Genomic DNA, 18647 nt, shown 5'->3' with positions numbered 1-18647 from the left:
ATACTAATTTAATTACTGCTGATCACAAAACTGGTAGAGGTAAGATATAAAAGTAATTTGGATGTTCAATGATCTGAATATTTCTTAAAAGTGTCCACTAGCTAAAAGATGTGCATATTCCCTATTTCTTAGTATTCCTGGATGGCAACTGCACCTTCTGGAATGTCAGTAATAGAAATCTAACTCTGAACAAGAAATATTGTTTGCAGATGAACAAAAGGAACTATGAGATAAAATGGGCATGCTCTCTTGGCATTCATGTGGTCTAAGGAGAGGGAATTTGAAGTATGACCAGATGTGTCCTTGATCTGCTTACTGCTTTGCAAATTCCTATGCATCATGTAATATCCAGTTCAAATATCACCACTTCCATAAAGCCTTATCCACAACTCCACAACTCCTTCCATTTGTGCACCCATTTCTTTAAGTCTGTGTCTCCACCAGACTGTGAGCATCTTGAAGATAGACATATGGTGTTGGTTTCTGTACACACCACCTAAACACAGTGTCTGGTATATGGCTTGGCAAATGCTTGTCAATGAATTAATAGGAAAAAATATGAATGTTAACTTGAAAGGTCATAGAAACAGAAAGATGCTAAAAATAGAGCTGTAGACTCTCAAAAACGTGATCTGAACTACATACATTCATTAGAGAGGCAGTTCTCTATAGAGGCAGTTCTCTATACTGGCAACCAGGCAAGATACAATCACGGTGGGGACTGTCTACATCCTTTTCCAGCCAACAGTCATATCAATGCCTTAGGACCAAATTAATATAAGAGACAATGCTGGGAGGTTATGAGTATGCTCAATGATAGCATCAAATAACATGATAAGTCAAACATGTTGAAACATATTAGGAATAGCTTGTAGCGAGTACAGTGATGTAAAATACTAATAACACAAATATGAAAAAGGAGGGATGTGAGTAATGGCAAAATTGGGAGAAACTCACAGGAGATTTAGTTAACTGCAAGTTCATCATTAATCAACAATAAAATGATGCTACCTAGAAATTAAGAATTTTGGTTGCAGAAATAAAAGTACAAAGTAAAGGAGGAGACAGTTCTGTGGCATCCTATATGATCCCGGTCCACCTTGAGTATTGTGTGCTCACCCTAGGAAGCCACATTTTATGGGGGAAGTATCTGGAAAACAAGTTAGAAGAAGAAAGAATGAAAACAATGGTAACTGTTTAGCTAGAGAAAGAGGAGACTCCATGGCCAATAACACCATAATGATAACATGCTACTGAATCATGTATGATCACCCCTAAGCCTCAAAATAACCTCATAAGATAGAGGTTTCCATACACCAGGTCTTCTGCCTAAGGACAGAAAAAATCCCCCCTCTCAGAGATTGTTGTCATTTTATTCCAAAGTTCGAAGCAACACTGGAATTGATGAGGACACATCTGTGTAACAATAAGTTTCATAACAGCTTGTTGAAATTAACATATTATGACATTGATTTTGACTCTTGCTTTTTTTTACTGTACTTTCAAATTTATCTATCATTTTTCTTAATCTCTATTGATCTTCCTTATTAACTATCAATAAGTCTATAAGTCATTCCTTCAAATACTATATATATGCCTTAGAAGCTTGTAACTAAAGAAAACTCGAGTCAATCAAGTTGGAAATGTCCACACCCAACCATAAGTAAGGGAGAGTTGAATGCCCTTTTGCTGGAGGTCATTTAATTTTTGTCTGTCTCAACATTACATGTGTAATAACAGGAATTTTTGAATCCCTGTTAATAGATGATAAAACCCAGGTTCAAAAAGGTTAAGTGATTTACTCAAGGCCATGTAGCTACTGAGCTTTACAACAGAAACCCAGGCCAGTACAATTAGAAAGTTCAAAGAACAGCCTTCATCCACTTTCTGAGAAGAAAGAGTAGACATGGCAGAGAGAATGAGAATGAAAACCATTTGACTCAGCATAACCTTAGGACTTCCCAAAGAGAAGAATGGTTCAGTCTTGTGCAATGTCACTAAAGAACACAGCACCTCTTATGAGGCTTCTGGAACAAGGGAGTCAGGTATCAGCTAGAAGGTCGAATATATGACCTCTACTGGTCATTCAGCTTAGGGATATTATGAGTCGAGGTTGTGGAGAAACAGTTGACTCTGGCATGAGATTAATTTGCTGCCCTCTCTAGGGCTAGAAATATTTCTCAATTTGATCGAGACTTTGGAAACCAAGTACTTACTTATAATATCTTCTTATAAAGAAAATATAAGTGCTCCTATCATCTTGGAGAAGGGAAGGCTTTTCTAAGTATGACACCAAAGTAAAAAATCATAAAGGAAAAGACTGATAGCTTTGATTCCATAAAAATTAAAGATCTCTATATTAAAACACACACATATCATAAGCAAAATTAAAAGTTAAACTAGTTTTTTAAAATGCAGATTTCAAATCAGTAACAAAAGATAAACTAATTGTAGAATGAAAAAAGGTATGACTATTCATTAGAGAAAAATACGTCTACAGACATTAAAAATTCAACCTTAGTTATCAAAGAAATGTAAGTTAAAATAACAATGACATGGTATTTTTGCTTATAAAATTGACAATGACTAAGAAAATGACAACACCTAGTGCTGGTGTAGGTAGGAGAAATGCTGCATCCTGTGCTGTTGCTAGGGATTGTAAATATGCAGACAGATTTATGATAACATCATGAGGCCAGGTACTGTCCTGGGATCTTCAAGGCATTTTTCATCACAGTATTATTTCTGACAAAAAAAAGTGTAATAACCCTAACTTTTCAACAATAGGGCATATGTTAAATAAAGTACAAAACACTCCCAAAATAGAACATGTTTAATATGGCCAATAAAAATGATGTCATCAAAAATACTTAACGACACAAAAAAGAGGTCTATGATGCTGTTGGAAGACAATGCTGTTTATAAAAAAGAGAGACCCAATATGGTTCCATTTTAGTAAACATATATGTAAAAGTATGTACATAAAAAAGATTAGAGGAATACATGTTACCAGTGACTATATAATTCTGGCTTAGTTTCATTTCCTAGATTTGCTACAGCAAGTACGTTTAGCTTCTGTTAAGTACTTTTAAATCTAGCTTTTTTTAAAGGAAGAAAATGCTTTGAGGAAAAGAGCACTAAAGGGTACAGGAGACCCTCCAGGTCCACCTCACCCCTCAGATCTGAACTGCTGAGTTCTGCCTTTCTAGTAGAAGTGTCCTGGACACCTTAGTTTTCCCAAAGCAAGAGTAAATGAGGCTACTTCAATCGACCCTGCAGAGAATGACCCAAGCTGTTTAGGTGGATTCTTAAGTGGCCTTTCAAGATTTCCCCAGGCCTTTCCCAACTCTCTCTCCTGGCAAGAGGAGGGCTGCTGGGAGCTGAGGCGGCACAGCCTAGCAGGTCTGCACAGCACCGGAGGGCACAGAGCTCTGACTCAGTACAGGACCCCTCTGCTACCAGCACCATAGCGGCACGCATTTCAGGGCCAGCACCTCAAGGTCTGCCAGGATTTACCTGTGGTCTGGGCCCAAAGTTTGATGAGATTGTTAATGATCAGCCTAATTCACTTCAGGAATGGTTAGCAGAGAGATGCCCACCACCCACAGAAAAGCTTTCTCTGAGCTCTTGTCTTTCATGTGTTGCATTATTGAAGTTTTCCATTACCTCTACCTTGCCCCTGCCCTGCCTCCCAGCCCAAACATTCCTATTTATCTGATTAAACTTTGTTATGAAGAAAAAAGGACAAAACACCTACAAATAAAAAACAGCGATATCAACAACAACCAAGGCATGGTCCTTAAATACCCACACCACCAAGACTCCACTACCTACTTGTACAGTTCTTTTAACACTCATGCCTGGTGAGCAGTTGGAGATGATTTCTGATCACCTGGTGGTTCTTGATGTAAAAATATAGCCTAGAAAAACATATCCAAGTCAACTTCACAGTTTACAGAGCACATCATCATGATACCAGCATCTGATAATGACCTCAGTGGACATTTTCACTCTGTGTGACAGGGGACAGTACTGAAGTTCAGAGAGGTTAAGTGACTGGCCCAAGGTTACCTCATTAGTCAGTGGCCAGGCCAGGGCTCTTACTCTGGTTAGGGGCTCTAAGCACTGAGTAAGAACAGTTTCAGCGTGGAGACACCAATCCACTTTGCAGTTCTAACAGTACTAGCAGTCGGAAAGAAGAGCATGATAAAAACGTATCAATGTGTCTATTTACCTGAGTTTCCTTATTTGTGTTTTATTTAGGCAAAATTCACATAACATGAAATAGACCATTTTAAAGTGAATAAATAATTCTGTGGCCTTTAGTACATTCACAATGTTGTGCAACACCTTCTATCTAGTTCCAAAACGTGTCCATCATCCCAAAAGGAAACCCCATAATCATTAAGTAATTGCTCCCTATTCACCTCAGTCCAGCCTTGTCAACCACCACTCTGGTTTCTGTCTCTGCGCATTTAGCTATGATAGTTATTTTTTACATGCATGGAGCTAGGACTTTTGTATCTGATTTCTTTCAGTATTAACTCAGTTTTGAGGTTCATCCATGTTGTAGATGTATCAGCACTACATTTCTTTTTATGTATGAATAATATTGCATTGTAGGTCTATACCACAACTGTGTCTACTCATCTACTAGTGGAAATTCGGGCCATGTCCACCTTCTGGCTATTGGGAATAGTGCTACTATGATCATGCATGTCTGTGTATTTATTTGAGCACCTGTTTTCAATTCTTTGGAGTATATACAAGTTTCCTTATCTCCTGACATATTTTACTTACACTGTATCTGACTAGAAGAGTAGAGAATATTTAATGAAGAAAAAGCAGAAATTAGAGGAAAATCACAAATAAGAAAAATCACCTACAGGTAATTAAGAATGTCCTCTTCCAGAAAGGATATTTCATAAACTAAAAAGCTTACAATCCCATTGTTTCTTTCCTTCTATAAACATGGATTATTATTTTAGAACTAGGTAGTGCTTCAGAATATGGGCTTTATAGTCAGAAAAATCTAGATTTGAATCCTGGCTCTGTCATTTACTAGCTGAACCTAGTGCACTCTCTAAGCTTGTTTTCCTGGCTTTAAAATGGACCTAACAGTATAACCACCTCACAGGGTTTTCAATGGCACATTAAGTGGGATGGTATTGTGAGCAAAGTTGTCTAGTATGGCACCTGGAACAGAACGGGCATTCAGGATCTATTAGCTATAATGGTTACTTCCCACATAGAGATTTGCCAACTCCACTGAAAGGTTCATGAGAGAGAAATGTGTTTTCACTACTGTATCTTGAGTACAGTGCCTGGCACATAGTTGACACTCAACAAATACTTGTTGTATGAATGAGTGCATACAAGTGTGGTGGAAAGGATTGAAATTAGAGACATGGGAAGGATCGCTGCAAAAAACAGCTTTCTGAGTTCAGAAGACAAGTGAAGGCCATGAATAGGAATCTCTTGCAAGTCATTTTCAATTATTCTACACAATCACATTCCAGTGGCTGGAGTTGGTTGGGCCCACAAACAAATGGAATTATGTGCAGAAAATGGTAAGAAAAAAGTTAGTCTTAGTTGCAGCAAATGGGGATAGAGCTAGGAGCTCTCTGAGGCATGTGGTGAGTTGAATTTCCTATGTTGCTGGACCAGCTAAGGCTTAGAGCTTTTTTTCAAAGCAAATGAAGCATTTGATGGAATAAACCCAGGCAAAGAGATATTTAAGCACAGGGCCTTGACAGGAACTGCCCTGAAGTAATATCGCTTGGAACTAAAGAGATGATTAGTGAGTGTCTCATGGCCCTACAGGAAATCTTGCCTGGCACAGGAATGCAAAATTTTCCAACCTTGTCTAAAAGCAGTTTCCCCACACTCCACTGCCTCATAATGATGTCTGTAATGGGTTGCAGAGCACACTGCCTGCTGAAGGCCTTACTGCCTTCCTCCTTTTGTAGGTCCTTAGCGCAAAAAAGGGACTTGCCCTGTTTGTGGACTAACTTCTCCAAGTTTAGGAGGGCTAGGCAGGTTAAGCCCCAGGCAACAGGCCAGAGCAAGGCCTAGCCAGGCAGAATGTGAGAATTCTTTGTCTCAGAGTAACAGTCTGTTTTCATACTCCTTTAAAGCACCTATCACTGCTGCAATTAAAAGATTTTTAGTATTTATGTGTATGTGAAATTAACTGTTAAAGTCTCTCTCTTCCACTAAACTGTAGAGTATCTGCAGGCAGGACCATTTCTGCCTTGTTCATTATTCTGTCAGCCCCCAGTATAGGCCTTGTATACCACAGGCACTCAATAAACATTTGTTGAGTAAATGAATCTAAGACATTCAATTACAAATTTCAGTTCAGTATAGTGGTCAAGGACATGGGTTTGAACCCTGGTTTCACTGCTTTGTGACTTTGGGCAAATTGCTGAAATCACTTTTATTGGATTCCTGGTGTTGCTGTAACAAATTCCTACAAAGCTGGTTGCTTCAAGTAACAGAAACTTGTTCTCTCAGAATTCTGGAGGCTAGGAGTCCAAAATCAGACGGGACCATGCTCCCTCTCTGGGAACTCTAGGGGAAAATCCATTCCTTGCCTCTTCCACTTTCTGGGGGCTGCTCAGGCATTCCTGGGACTGTGGCTACAGAAGCCAGTCTCTGCCTCCATCTTCACCTTACCCTCTCCTCGGTGGGTCTGTATGAAATGTCCCTCTGCTTCTCTCTTCTAAGGACACTTGTAGGTATTTAGGGCCTGTCCAGATAAGGCAAGATGATCTCATCACTAGACCCGTAATTTATTTACATCTGCAAACAAACCTTTTCCAAATAAGGTAAAATTCATAGGTTCTTGAGATCAGGACATGGACATATCTTTTTGGGGGCCACCATTCAACACATTACATCTAAGGTTCAGTTTTTCCTTCTGTAAAATGGACATATTATCTCTTAGAAGTTATTATAAGGGTTAAATGTAACAATACATGTAGATCACTTAATGTGGCCATTGGCACATAAAAAGCCCTCAACAGAGGGTAGCTATTAATAGCTGGTATTAGTTCATGAGGTAGGGAGGGATTACTCCCAATGGCCATATAGAAAAAGTGAGAGTTATGACAACTCATTCAGATATTGTTTTAAAAAGGTCAATGTTAATATCAATAGCACTCTTTCTCTGTATTTAGTCAGGGCTGGGACCAGAACTCAACCTTCTTACATATGTCATTACATTCAATACTCCCAGCAAACCTGGAAGACTGGTTTTCTCTCCATTCTACAGAAGAAAAACAAAAAAACAAAACAAAAAACCCTAAAGCTCGATCTTCAAGAATCTTAGATAGCCACCAAGCTTAAATATAGACCAAGAACTTCTTCATCCAAGCCCAGTTCTTTTCTATATTGCCTTAGAAAATTAAGGACAGAAATGGGGAAAGTTTTAAGTATCTGTACCTAAGTAAATTACTTGTTAGAATATTATGGAAAAAGCTGTCTACAGGGCAGATTAGCCTAGAAGAACTTGAAAAGAATTGTTCTCAAACTTTGTTGCACATTAGAATTACCTAGAGAGCTTTAAAACCCCTCAACTCACAGACTGTATAGAAGAACAATGAAATCAGAATGGGGGGTAAGGGACAGACACAGACATTATTAATTTTTAAAACTCCCCAGGTAATTACTCTGAGTTATAGCTGAGGTTAAGAACTATCTCTTTATCAATGGTTCTCAAACTTGCTGGTGTAGGTGAAAATGCAGAGGCTTAGAGTCTAGTCTAAGCTTCAATTAGTCTGGCCGCTCCAAGTAGTTCTGATGCCAACCAAAATTGGAGTACAATACAGTACCTTTCAGCTTTGATGTTCTGATTTTTACCACTCACTCATTTATTTATTTATTCAAATGAGTGTACTAGAGTCAGAGCTACAGGGATGCATAAATAAGACATAATTCCTGATCTCAAGAGGTTCATGGCCTGGCAAACTGTTCTTGCTGCTCTCAAGGCCACCATCCACAGCATTCTTCCTGGGTGACCCTCCTGCTAGAACGGGAGCTCCGTGAGGACTTTGCTTACAGTGAAGAGGATGCTTAAAGAATGTTTCTTGCAGAGGGAAGAACGAGAGGGAGAGGGAGAGCTAGAAGAAGAACATACATGAAGATAAGCATCACCCAGCAGTGTGGTCAGGTACAACCACTTCCTCACATCCCCCCCAGGGTAAGGTGTGGTTACCTGTGGGGGATGGTGTGGTCAGGAAAGGCTTCAAAGTAGGGAGGTCTGAACCGGGTCTTTAAGGACGGCAAAAGGTTGGAGAGGGTATTCTCATCATAGCAAAGAGTACACTTTGCAGAGAGTCCTGAAACAGCATGGGGAACAGAGAGCAGTCTTGGCTACAGCGAAGAAGGCAAGAGTGGGGGGCGGAGGTGGGAGAGGAGCAGAGGCAGCTGAGGCAGGAGCCAGACAGCAAAGCCCTTTGTGTGATCTCTTTGCTCCATCCTTTAACAAGAGGCCTCTAAGTCCAAAAGTCCTTGGGAATCTCTGAGCAAAGTCTGACCACAGTCATAGGCCCAGGATTAGATAGGCCTTCCATGATCCCTGTGAGCAGGACCCCAGTCCAGAAGTTTCTAGAAGCACCCTGAGGCCAAACTCTAAAGACATTTCAGGGAGGTTCCCTCAGCAGGCAGGTTTAAATCTATACTAAAAGACATGCAGGCAAGGAAAAGATGGCTTGGGAAAATCAAGAAACTCCTTCTCTGCAGCTTCCTGATTATTTATGACTCCAACACTGTATCTTGTCTTAGCTAGGAATTACCAAAAATGGTACCAAGGGAATAAGGAATCTGAGACCCGGATAGGAGATAAATCTCTATCCTGATGCTAAATGGTAAAAACAGGAACATATACATTTCCAAGCTTGTTTGATTGCTCTTCTGCCCCAACAGGGCAGGGTTTCCTGGGAGTAGGGAGCTCTGAGCTCCTCACACAGTCAAGGTGGAACTCCCTAGGGCCCCACATGCAGCTAAGCTGGATGTCCCAGTGACAGCGGCACAGAGGGGAGGGATGGAAGAATGCTGTGAGTGACTGGTGCCAAGGGAAGGTGCTGCAAAGACCACCTGAGGCCTCTGCAGAGGCGAGGCTGCACTCCTCTGCTCCAGCAGTGGGGCCCAGAGGCAAACACCTCCCCTTTGAGCAGGCTTTGAAGAACTAAGCTTGACCAGAAAGGATCACTTTCCCTCTATTGAATGACAGAATTCCCCAACCTTCATCTTAGGGGTTCATTTCCCTAAAGCGAACAGACCTGTCAAGTGAAGAGGATTCACAGGCTTGGTGGAAGGGAAAGTGCTTTCCATGTCGCATGTGTCCACACTGGGTTCCAGGCAAAGGCACCATGAGCTGGTTGCTAGTGAGGGATAAAGCATACATAGTGCTGGCCAGAGCTCTCCTGCTTTTCTGTCAAGCAGGTGTGCTCACTGCTTCCACGCTCAGACCAGATTTTTTTTATAATTGCTATAAAGGAAAAGGAAACTAAGAGTGGGGACTAATTTTGGATGGTCAGGAAAAGCTTATCTGAAATGGCAATTACATCTCTGAAAGAGAGAAAGAGCAAGGAAAGGATGAGTCCGGGCAGAAGGAGCAGTGTATTAAAACACCGTTGGTAGGAAGAGAGCTGGGCTTGCCGAGGGAGCCCAAGGAAGCCCGTGTGCCTCGTGCCCGGCCCGCAGGGGAGAACACTGCCGGGCCACGTTGGAGGGAGAGGGGCACTGCAGCATCACTGGGGCATTGTGTGCCCAGCTGTTGCCCCAAAGCTGGGATTTGCTGACTTGTTTCATGATTCCATTGCTATCCTTTATGTAGCCTTGATTTTATCAAATTATAATTCCTTTGTGCTCTGGACTTCTAACTTACAAATTTTTCTTCACAGAAGGGAGATTACTCAAAATATGGCCTTTCCCTGGGAGTTAATGGTCAGATTATAACCAATAATGATAACCCATTTACACATATATTTTAAAGCATCATACATGCACACAAAATCAGTTTTAGAAAAATTCCTTTTTATAAAAAGTAGTTCCTAGAATTTTAAAGCTGGGATGGATATGAGAATATCTCCTCATGCTGTCAGGAGGAAACACAGGTCAGAAGATGTACCTAAGAAGGTTCTAGCTGTTGTTTCATTAAAGCAGCACCTTCAAATAGAAATATAATGTGAGCCATAAATTCAAGCAACAAGTGTAGTATTAAGCTGTATAGTAGCCACATTAAAAAGGATCAGGTAAAATTAATTCTAACAATGTATTTCACTTAATTCAACGTATGAAAATTTATTTCAACATGTAATCAATGTAAAAATTATTAATAAGGTATTTTAAGTTACTTAATTGTACCAAGCCTTTGAAATCCAGTGTGCATTTTACACTTACACTGCATGTCACTTTGGATCGGCTGCATTTCAAGTACTCAACAGCCACAGGTAGCTAGTGGCTACAATAGGCAGCAGTGAAACCTCACAGTGGGTAAGGCACCAGAACGAGGCTGGGCACCTCCCTTTTTACAGATGGGAACACTGAGACCCAGAGCTTAACTGACAGATCACTGCCCTGGTGGTGGAGCTGAGCTGGGACTAGCATCCAGGCTCCTTATCAAGTGCTCTTTCCCCCAGTCATGCTTCCTTTCCACTTGGGAATTAGAAGGCGTGACGGGGGTGGTGCCAAGAGAACTGTCAGAAATGAACACCGGGATGTTATTTGTGCTGGACACCGGGATGGGGCTCTAGGCTTAATTTAATCCTCACAACAACTCCTTGGACTCAATATCACTTCTCCCATTTTCCATAGGAGGTTATACAGGCCCCACATGCTTTTGTGGTTGATAATGACGAGATGATTTTCAGTCCTTTAAAGAAATCAGTTAGGAAGGTGTTGCTTAAGGCCAAAATCTGGCGAACTTAGGCTGTCTTAAACACATGTCTTAAACATACCAGGAATTCCACCAGGAATTATTCCAGCCAGCTACCAGTGTTACAGATAGAATGCAGAAAGCTCTCAGAGACCCCAGTCCTAGAAGGACTGTTCCTTAGCTTGCCAAGCACCAAGCCTCCTGATCCGGTCTGTCCCTTCACTGCTTCAAACACACACTCAGGAACATAAGGAAAGGACTGGGCTACCCGATTCAGACTAGCTGTGAATCCAGCTACAAGCTACAAGCCAGTCAGTACCACTGAAACAGACTCTGTAAGTGCCAAGGACAGATCAAGTGACAGAGAGTAGAGACAAGAGGAAACAACCACTCCTGAGCTGGAGAACCTGATCAGAGCTCTTGGCAGGAAAGTTCCCTGGGACAAGATAGACTGAGGGGCTGGGAGCCAGCCCGCATCTGTCTACTGTCACCATGCAAGCAGTTGTCCTATGGCACCACACACAAGTGTGACTCATGGGAGTGTTTACAGGCCAGGAAGGCAGTCTTAGATGATAGCTACAAATGCTCCCACCTCACAGGTGAGCAAAGGGAAGCCCAGAGTCACAGTAACTGCAGAGCTCAGGCATGTAAGAACCACACTGTGTACTTCCCTACTACGTGTAAAGCTTTAAGTTAGTAGAGAAAGCCAGCTCTCTGTTTAAAAATGCAAACCAGGACAAAAACACCCCCCAGTCTAGTCTATCAGCACAGAGAACTATTTGAAGTTGGAAGTAGGCCTCTGTATTTTTTTAAATAGTAAGCTCCCTCTCTTTCAGCTACCTACGGGTACAATTTCCAGTCCTTTCTCCAAAAGAAACATTTGGCTTTTTATAGAGAACCTCTGAGACCTCCTGTGACTGAACATGGATGAAGGGGAAAGATGCTACGTCACACCCCACCCCAAAACTCCCATAGGAAAACTGAGGTTGGATCCTTGTAGATCCATTTATTTTTAGGAGGTACTTGGTTCTGAAGCATTTGTTTCAGAAATTATCCCCACGCTCCATCAATAGTAGCTTTCAATGGCTCTTCCCGGGTGGCCTTGTCTCTTTTAAATTTCATTTCCTGTTGGAAAGGATAAACAGGTAACTGTCTAAATGCCACTAACTGGACTCATTTAACAGAAAAACAGGACCTGAGAGAGGCTGGGGAGCCAGCAGGGACTGATGGGAGGAACAGACCAGCTGGGTGGAGACAAAGGGATAAAGAATACTAAGGGACAGATTTTATTTCACTGCTTCTCCATGTGAGGGAACTTGCCCCACAGGAGGATGGGCGAGGAATTCAAGGGAGACAGTAATGAGCTGCCACGTTGGACATGGATCCCTCAACTTGGCCTAGATTCTTGGTGGGAATCCTGATGCTGCCCTCACCCGCAGTGCTCCCCAGTTAAGTCTTTAAACCCTCAGAAGCCTCAGTTGCCTATCTGTTCTAGCATACCACACAGAGTGGTGTGAATTCAAATGATGCATGCAACATGCTTAGCAAGTGCCTGACACCTAGAAGGTATATTCACATGCAGCAGCTATGAATTGGCACAGCCAGGATCTGAACCTAAAAATTTGACACCATGTTTCCTACTACACAGCAGGCTTTGTACTGGGCAATAAGCACATGCCAACTGATAAGAGAGTCTGATTTTAAAGAGGCAGCCACAAAATTGAAAACTTCAGTACAGCATGATAAGGATTCTGATCAAGATAGACATGGGGTGATAATGGTGCCCCACGTATGAAATATTTTGGGGACTGTTGATGCATGGTTAATGGGGTAGATGAAAAGACTCATTAATTGCTGTTCTTCCTCTAGAATGCAGGGTCACCAAAGCAGGAACACTGCCTATCTTATTCAGCCTGACGCCCACTTAGGAGCCCTGTAGGGAAAGAGAGTAAGGGAATGCTGACTAAGCTTTCTTTCCCTGATGCTCAAGTAAAGGAGTTAGCCAAGTCAGAACGGGGTTAAAGACAATTGAGTCAGAAGAAACTGCATGAACAAAGGCACAGGACTGGAAGGAGAATGATATATTTAGGGACTTAGAGGCAGGCTGCTGAAACAAATGGGGTATAAAAGTAGGATGGTAGGGGTAAAGGGAGGGGAGTGAGCAGGGGTAAAACCAAGGAGAACTTTCTTTATGAAGCTAAGCAGTATGGTGCTGGTGTGGGTGAACTCTCATGTGTGGAAGGCCAGAATGGGCAGCTGCAGACATGGGCTGATTTAACAGGATCTGAAATCCCTAAAATATGCTTTCCTTACAAGCTTGCCAAAGTACCTATGATTTTTTTACTATTAACTCCAAAGTTATAACTATATTAAACCAAAACCAGCTGTTACTTCTTACTCTTAATTAGTTTATCAGATTTGCTAGCCAATTTTCCCAACAACCATATGAGGTAAGTACCTTTTTTTAAAATTTCATCTTTCAAATGAGAAGAGCAAACACAGACAGGTTGAGTGACTTGTCCAAAGTCACACAGAATGGAGATAGTATAGTCAGGATTCAAACTTAGTCACCTTGGCTCCAGGGTCCATTCTCATAGCCACCACAGTATCTCAAATCCATCTTCTAAGTTACTGCTGTTCTTTAGCTGAGGGCATCCACTGTTCAATCGTTTGATGAAAAAAAATTCTGTTACACTCTCTACTGTAATTTATTTGCTATATTTTTTATGGTAGTATTTGTTTCTGCAACTTTTTAAAATTGAAGTGTAGTTGATATACAATATTATATTGGTTTTGAGTATATAATATAGTGATTCAGCAGTTATCTACATTATTAAATGCTGACCCTAACTAGTGTAGTTACTATCTGTCAACAGAAAAAGATGTTACATTATTATTGACTATATTCTCTATGTGGTATTTTCATCACTGTGACTAATTTAGATTATGATTGAGATTTTGTGCCTCTTTAACCCTTTCACCTATTTCACCAACCCACCCACTCTAACCCCTCCCCCATGGTAAGACTAGTCACCACTTCTCAGTGTCTATGAATCTAGTGCCTTTTTGTTTATTTTGTTTTTAGATTCCGTGTATAAGTGAAATCATATGGTGTTTGTCTTTCTCTGCCTGGCTTATTTCACTGAGCGTAATACCCTCTAAGTCCATCCTTGTTGTTGCAAATGGTAGGATTTCTTTCTTTTTATGGCTGAATAATATTCCATTGTGCATATGTACCACCTCTTCTTTATCCATTCATCTATTGACAGACACTTTGGTTGTTTCCATATCTTGGCTATTGTAAATAATGCAGCAATTAACATAGAGTTGCATATATCTTTTCAAATCAGGGATTTTGTTTTCTTTGGGTAAATTCTTAGAGGTGGAGTTACTGGGTTGTGTGGTATTTCAATTTTTTGTTTTTTGAGGAACTTCCATACTGCTTTCCATATTCCATAATAGTGGCTACACCAATGTACATTCCCACCAAGAGTGTAGGAGGATTCTCTTTCTCCACATCCTTGCCAACACTTGTTATTTTGTGCCTTGTGGGGATAACGGCCATTCTAACTGGTGTGAGGTGGTATCCTATTGTGGTTTTAATTTGCAGTTCCCTGGTAATAAGTGATGTGGAGCATCTTTTCATGTGCCGATTGTCATCTGTGTTTCTTTAGAAAAATGTCTATTCAGGTTCTCTGCCCATTTTTCAATTGGGTTATTTGGAGTTTATTTTGGTGTTGAGTCACGTGAGATCTTTATACATATTTGGAAGTTAGTCTCTTATCAGATACATCATTTGCAAATACATTCTCCCACACCGTAGGTTGACTTTTTGTTTTGTTGATGGTGTTCTTTGCTGTAAAAAATATTTTTAGTTTGATGTAGTCCCACTTGTTTATTTTTGTTTTTTTTTCCCTTGCCCAGGGAGACATACCCTGAAAAAAATTACTCATGCTGACATTCAAGAGATTCTTGCCTATGCTTTCTTCTAAGAGTTTTATGGTTTCATGTCTTATATTTAGATCTTTGATCCATTTAGAGTTTGCATTGTGTATGTTGTTAGACAGTGACCTAGTTTCATTTTCTTACATGCAGCTGTGTAGCCATTTGATGAATTTTTAATTTCTATAACTTTTAGAATTTGTTTAGTTCCTTTAAAATGTCTACTTTTCTTTGTCATATTGTCCTATTCTTGCCCTATGGTTTCTATTCCCTCTTTTACTAGGAAACATTTTAAACATATATACTCTCTCAAATTAGCCTATTGTCTTGAGTTTCTAAGGTATGAACTTCTCTACATGTTTTGCCTGCTGACTCTCACTAGTGGTAGCTTCTTTTTTTTCCCCTCTCTTACATGCACTACAATTTTTAAAAGTAAACTTAACATCAGCAGGAGTTTGCTGTTGTTATTTTGTGGTTTTGATTTTTAAAATTTTGTTTTTGGTGGGAAATAGACATGCACTGGGGTACTGAGACATTTTGTGAGCTGGTTTTAGGTTATTCCCTGTCAGGGTCTTATAGTTTAATCAATTCCAGTCCAATTTTTTACATCAACTTCTTGTTTTGTGGCTTGCACTACACAAGAACACCAGCCTCATACACACATACAAAGCAGATTGGGGATTTGCTTTCTCATGGGTGATCCCAATGGCCAACGGTGGTTGAGAGACTTCCATACCATATCCTTAGCAGAATTTCCCTTATTTCATGCTTGGGTTACTCATTCCTCACTGACAACCTAGGCAGGGAGTTTGTTTCCTATGGCCTCAGCTCTCATCCCCATGGGATACTGAAACTAAGAACCATACATAATTCCCATATTTTCAGAGAGGCTTTTGCTTAATTCCTTTTTGCTGACCATTGCTCTATCATAATGTTTATTCTTCATATCTGGCACCTGGGGATTTCTTTTTGTGTACCAACCTGGCAATGGATTTTTTTTCCATGTATATTTCTACCAGCATCTCTCTGTGATGTGGGATGATGTTCTTTAGCAGCTCAATCTATCAAATTGACCAGAAAGCTTTGATTATGCACTTAGTTATCAGTCTTTCCCACTAGACTCTGAGTTCTTGGAGGACAGAGAGCTTTGTTTGATTCATCTTTTATTCCTAATTCTTCAGACAGTGCACAAACCAGAGTAAGAAGTGATAGACATTTGATCAATGAATGAGTAAATTATTTAATCAACTTTCTCTTTCATTTTATATGGGAATTAAAGGCCATACACTAATGATCTTCTAAAGAAAGGTGACACCAAGAACCCCTGCAAAGCCATATGTGCTCTCTGGGAGGCCATGATGGACAGAGGAGCTTGGGGCCTACCTTGGTCTGGCTGTCTGGCCAACAGGTTCACTACTATTGACACTACTTCTTTCTTAAAGGGCAATCACTGCCAACTACACAGCTGGTCTGAAAGAAATTTGAAGTCTGGTAGGCTAGGTTCTTGATTGATGGCTCTGCTGCCTTTTTAGCACATATTGATGCCCCCTTCTAGCCGTATCTGGAACCGGATCAATGACAGGTAGTGTGCAATGATAACGTTTTTCCTGATGGTGCCATGTGCGCTTGCCAATTAAGTTTACATACTTGAAAGCACCTGTGCTTGGTACAGAGTAGGTACTGAGTTAATACTTAGTGCACTTGATTTCTTTTCCAATAAAAAAAAAAGAACACAAATACTTGTTCATCTACTGCCTCATAGGCATTGTGCTGGGTGCTAGAGATGGAGAGGAATAACATGCAGTCCCTGTTTTAATCCTTCATTAGACAAAGAACATCCAGATCAAATCTGACAATAAAAAAATTACTCTAAATGTCCTTTAAGTGAAAAGACATCTCACCACTTCCTGTCACCCCAAAATGCCTAAAAAGCGTAACCATCAAAATAACTTTACTTGTTATTGTTTTATAAAGTTCTCTCTCCTCAGAGAGGAAATACAAATCCTAGTGTATATATGATCAGACAAAAGAAAGCAATCATAAAAGGCAATTTGTGACAAGCTCCTTTTACCACTATAATCCCCGAATTTAGACTTGTGCCTGAACTAAAGTAGAAACTCAGTAATTCTGTTGAATGTATTTGCATGCATGTATATAGGGATGTGCCCATCCACACATAGGGCCCTAGATTAAGATGTAACTCATCATTCCACACATATTCATTAAAGATTTCCTATGAATAAGAGTCTGTGCTAGACAGCAAAAAAAAAAAAAAAAAAAGAACAAGATAGAAATCCTACCTACAAGGAACTTCCAAGCTTAAGGATGAGATAAACAGGTATAGAAATCACAGGCCATAACACAGAAAATGCTAAGAGAAGAGCACAGAAAGGGGCTATGGGAGTTCCAAAAAAGGAAAAGCCACCTCCTGCTGAGGGATTAGATAAGACTGTGGCTAGTACAGTCAGTCTTTAAGGAGCAGTAACTTTTTGGGTGTAGAAGGGAGCGGGTGGGTATTGGCAAGGAAGGAGGAGCAATGCAGTAGAAAGAACAGCTTAGACAAGAGCAGAGAGGCAGAAAAGCACAGGACATATAAGAAGACATGGAAATTTGGCTGGAGATGCATAAAGGGACGTAAAGAGAAATAAAGCCAGAAAGGAAGGCTGAGCCAGATTGCAGGGACTTTGAATGTGTCCTGATTGGCCATGCAGGACACAGGATGTCTGTAGCAGAGCCAGTGCCTAGCATATGGCCGGGCTTAATCATACTACAACAACCTCCTAGCAGGAACCTGTTCCCCACATGCACACAGGAAGCTGCCGGCTGTATGCACAGGCAATTACAAACATTCCAAATACTCTGCCCTGAACCCTGCAAGCACATCAAATACTCACTGTGAAAGGTCACCCAGCAAACAGCTCTGATCAATCCTGGCTCAGGAGGAATCAAATCCCCTAAATAAGATCCACTAGATGCAGTGTCAGGAAGGTCAGAAACGACCCTATTTCACATCTTGAAGCATTTTTACCATGTGGAACATTTTAGAGGAAGAAGGGAAAGGGAAGAGAAAGAGAAAACAAAAAGCCTCCCCACAAATAAAAGAATAGCAAGTAATTAACTGTTAAATGATTACAAAGTTAGCAGGGAATTTATTTTGGTCCCCACCTCCTTCTAGTGATCTAAAAAGCAGTTGATTTCAAAGAAGGTCAAGCCAGGATTAAAAATGTAGTTTCACGCCTCCCCTCGTCTGCCTCCCACCCTCTGCTTCCCCGTGTGTCCCCACTGTCTCTGCCTCCCCGTGTGTCCCCACTGTGTACCTTTGTCGAGTTCACTTGAAATGTTCCATGATGATGAGGTAGGCACTAACTCAGCAGAGACTGACAATTCTGTTTCTGAAAATAAAAAGAAGGGAGAGGGAAAGACAAGGGCACTATTAAATACAGTAATTTACAGGCTGTTCGAAGCATTACAGGAGATTTCCAAAGGCCCTGCCTTCTGAGGAAGACCACTGCAATCCCACAGCTTATTCAACTGGAATGGTAGCTCTATTTGCCAGACAGAGGTGCCTGTGTCATAGAGGCTCCAGATGAACAATCTGTAGGTCAGATTTGGAAAATTTTCCTTTAAAATGTGGGCTCAAAAATTAAAATACAAATATACATTAATAGAAAACCGAACCTGCAGAAATGACTAAACGTCATCCAATATAACCTCTTCCTTTTCTTGTTAGAAGACCAGTCTTAGACTAACATATTCAATAGTCTTCCGGTGAAAAACAAGAGCAAAGTTACTCCTGCTGATTGCATTTGTCACATTTGTAAAT

At 40.7% G+C, this 18647-nt stretch overlaps 1 protein-coding gene across 5 annotated transcripts in view; it reads right to left on the bottom strand.

Moving 5' to 3' along the window:
• Positions 1-18647, bottom strand: part of ROR1 (receptor tyrosine kinase like orphan receptor 1) — a 382105-nt gene that overhangs the window by 151084 nt on the left and 212374 nt on the right. For 4 of the 5 annotated variants that reach the window (XM_036911300.2, XM_036911299.2, XM_057500282.1 and 1 more), the window contains exon 2: positions 18142-18216. In XM_036911300.2, the coding sequence (XP_036767195.2) occupies positions 18142-18216 (75 nt within the window). Of the gene's footprint in view, positions 1-18141; positions 18217-18275; positions 18420-18647 lie in introns of all 5 variants that reach the window. The other variant, XM_057500283.1, reaches the window with a different exon arrangement.

The sequence above is a fragment of the Manis pentadactyla genome, chromosome 4 (assembly GCF_030020395.1).
Source record: "Manis pentadactyla isolate mManPen7 chromosome 4, mManPen7.hap1, whole genome shotgun sequence".
NCBI lineage: Eukaryota > Metazoa > Chordata > Mammalia > Pholidota > Manidae > Manis > Manis pentadactyla.
This window is presented reverse-complemented; position numbering and strand designations above follow the sequence as displayed.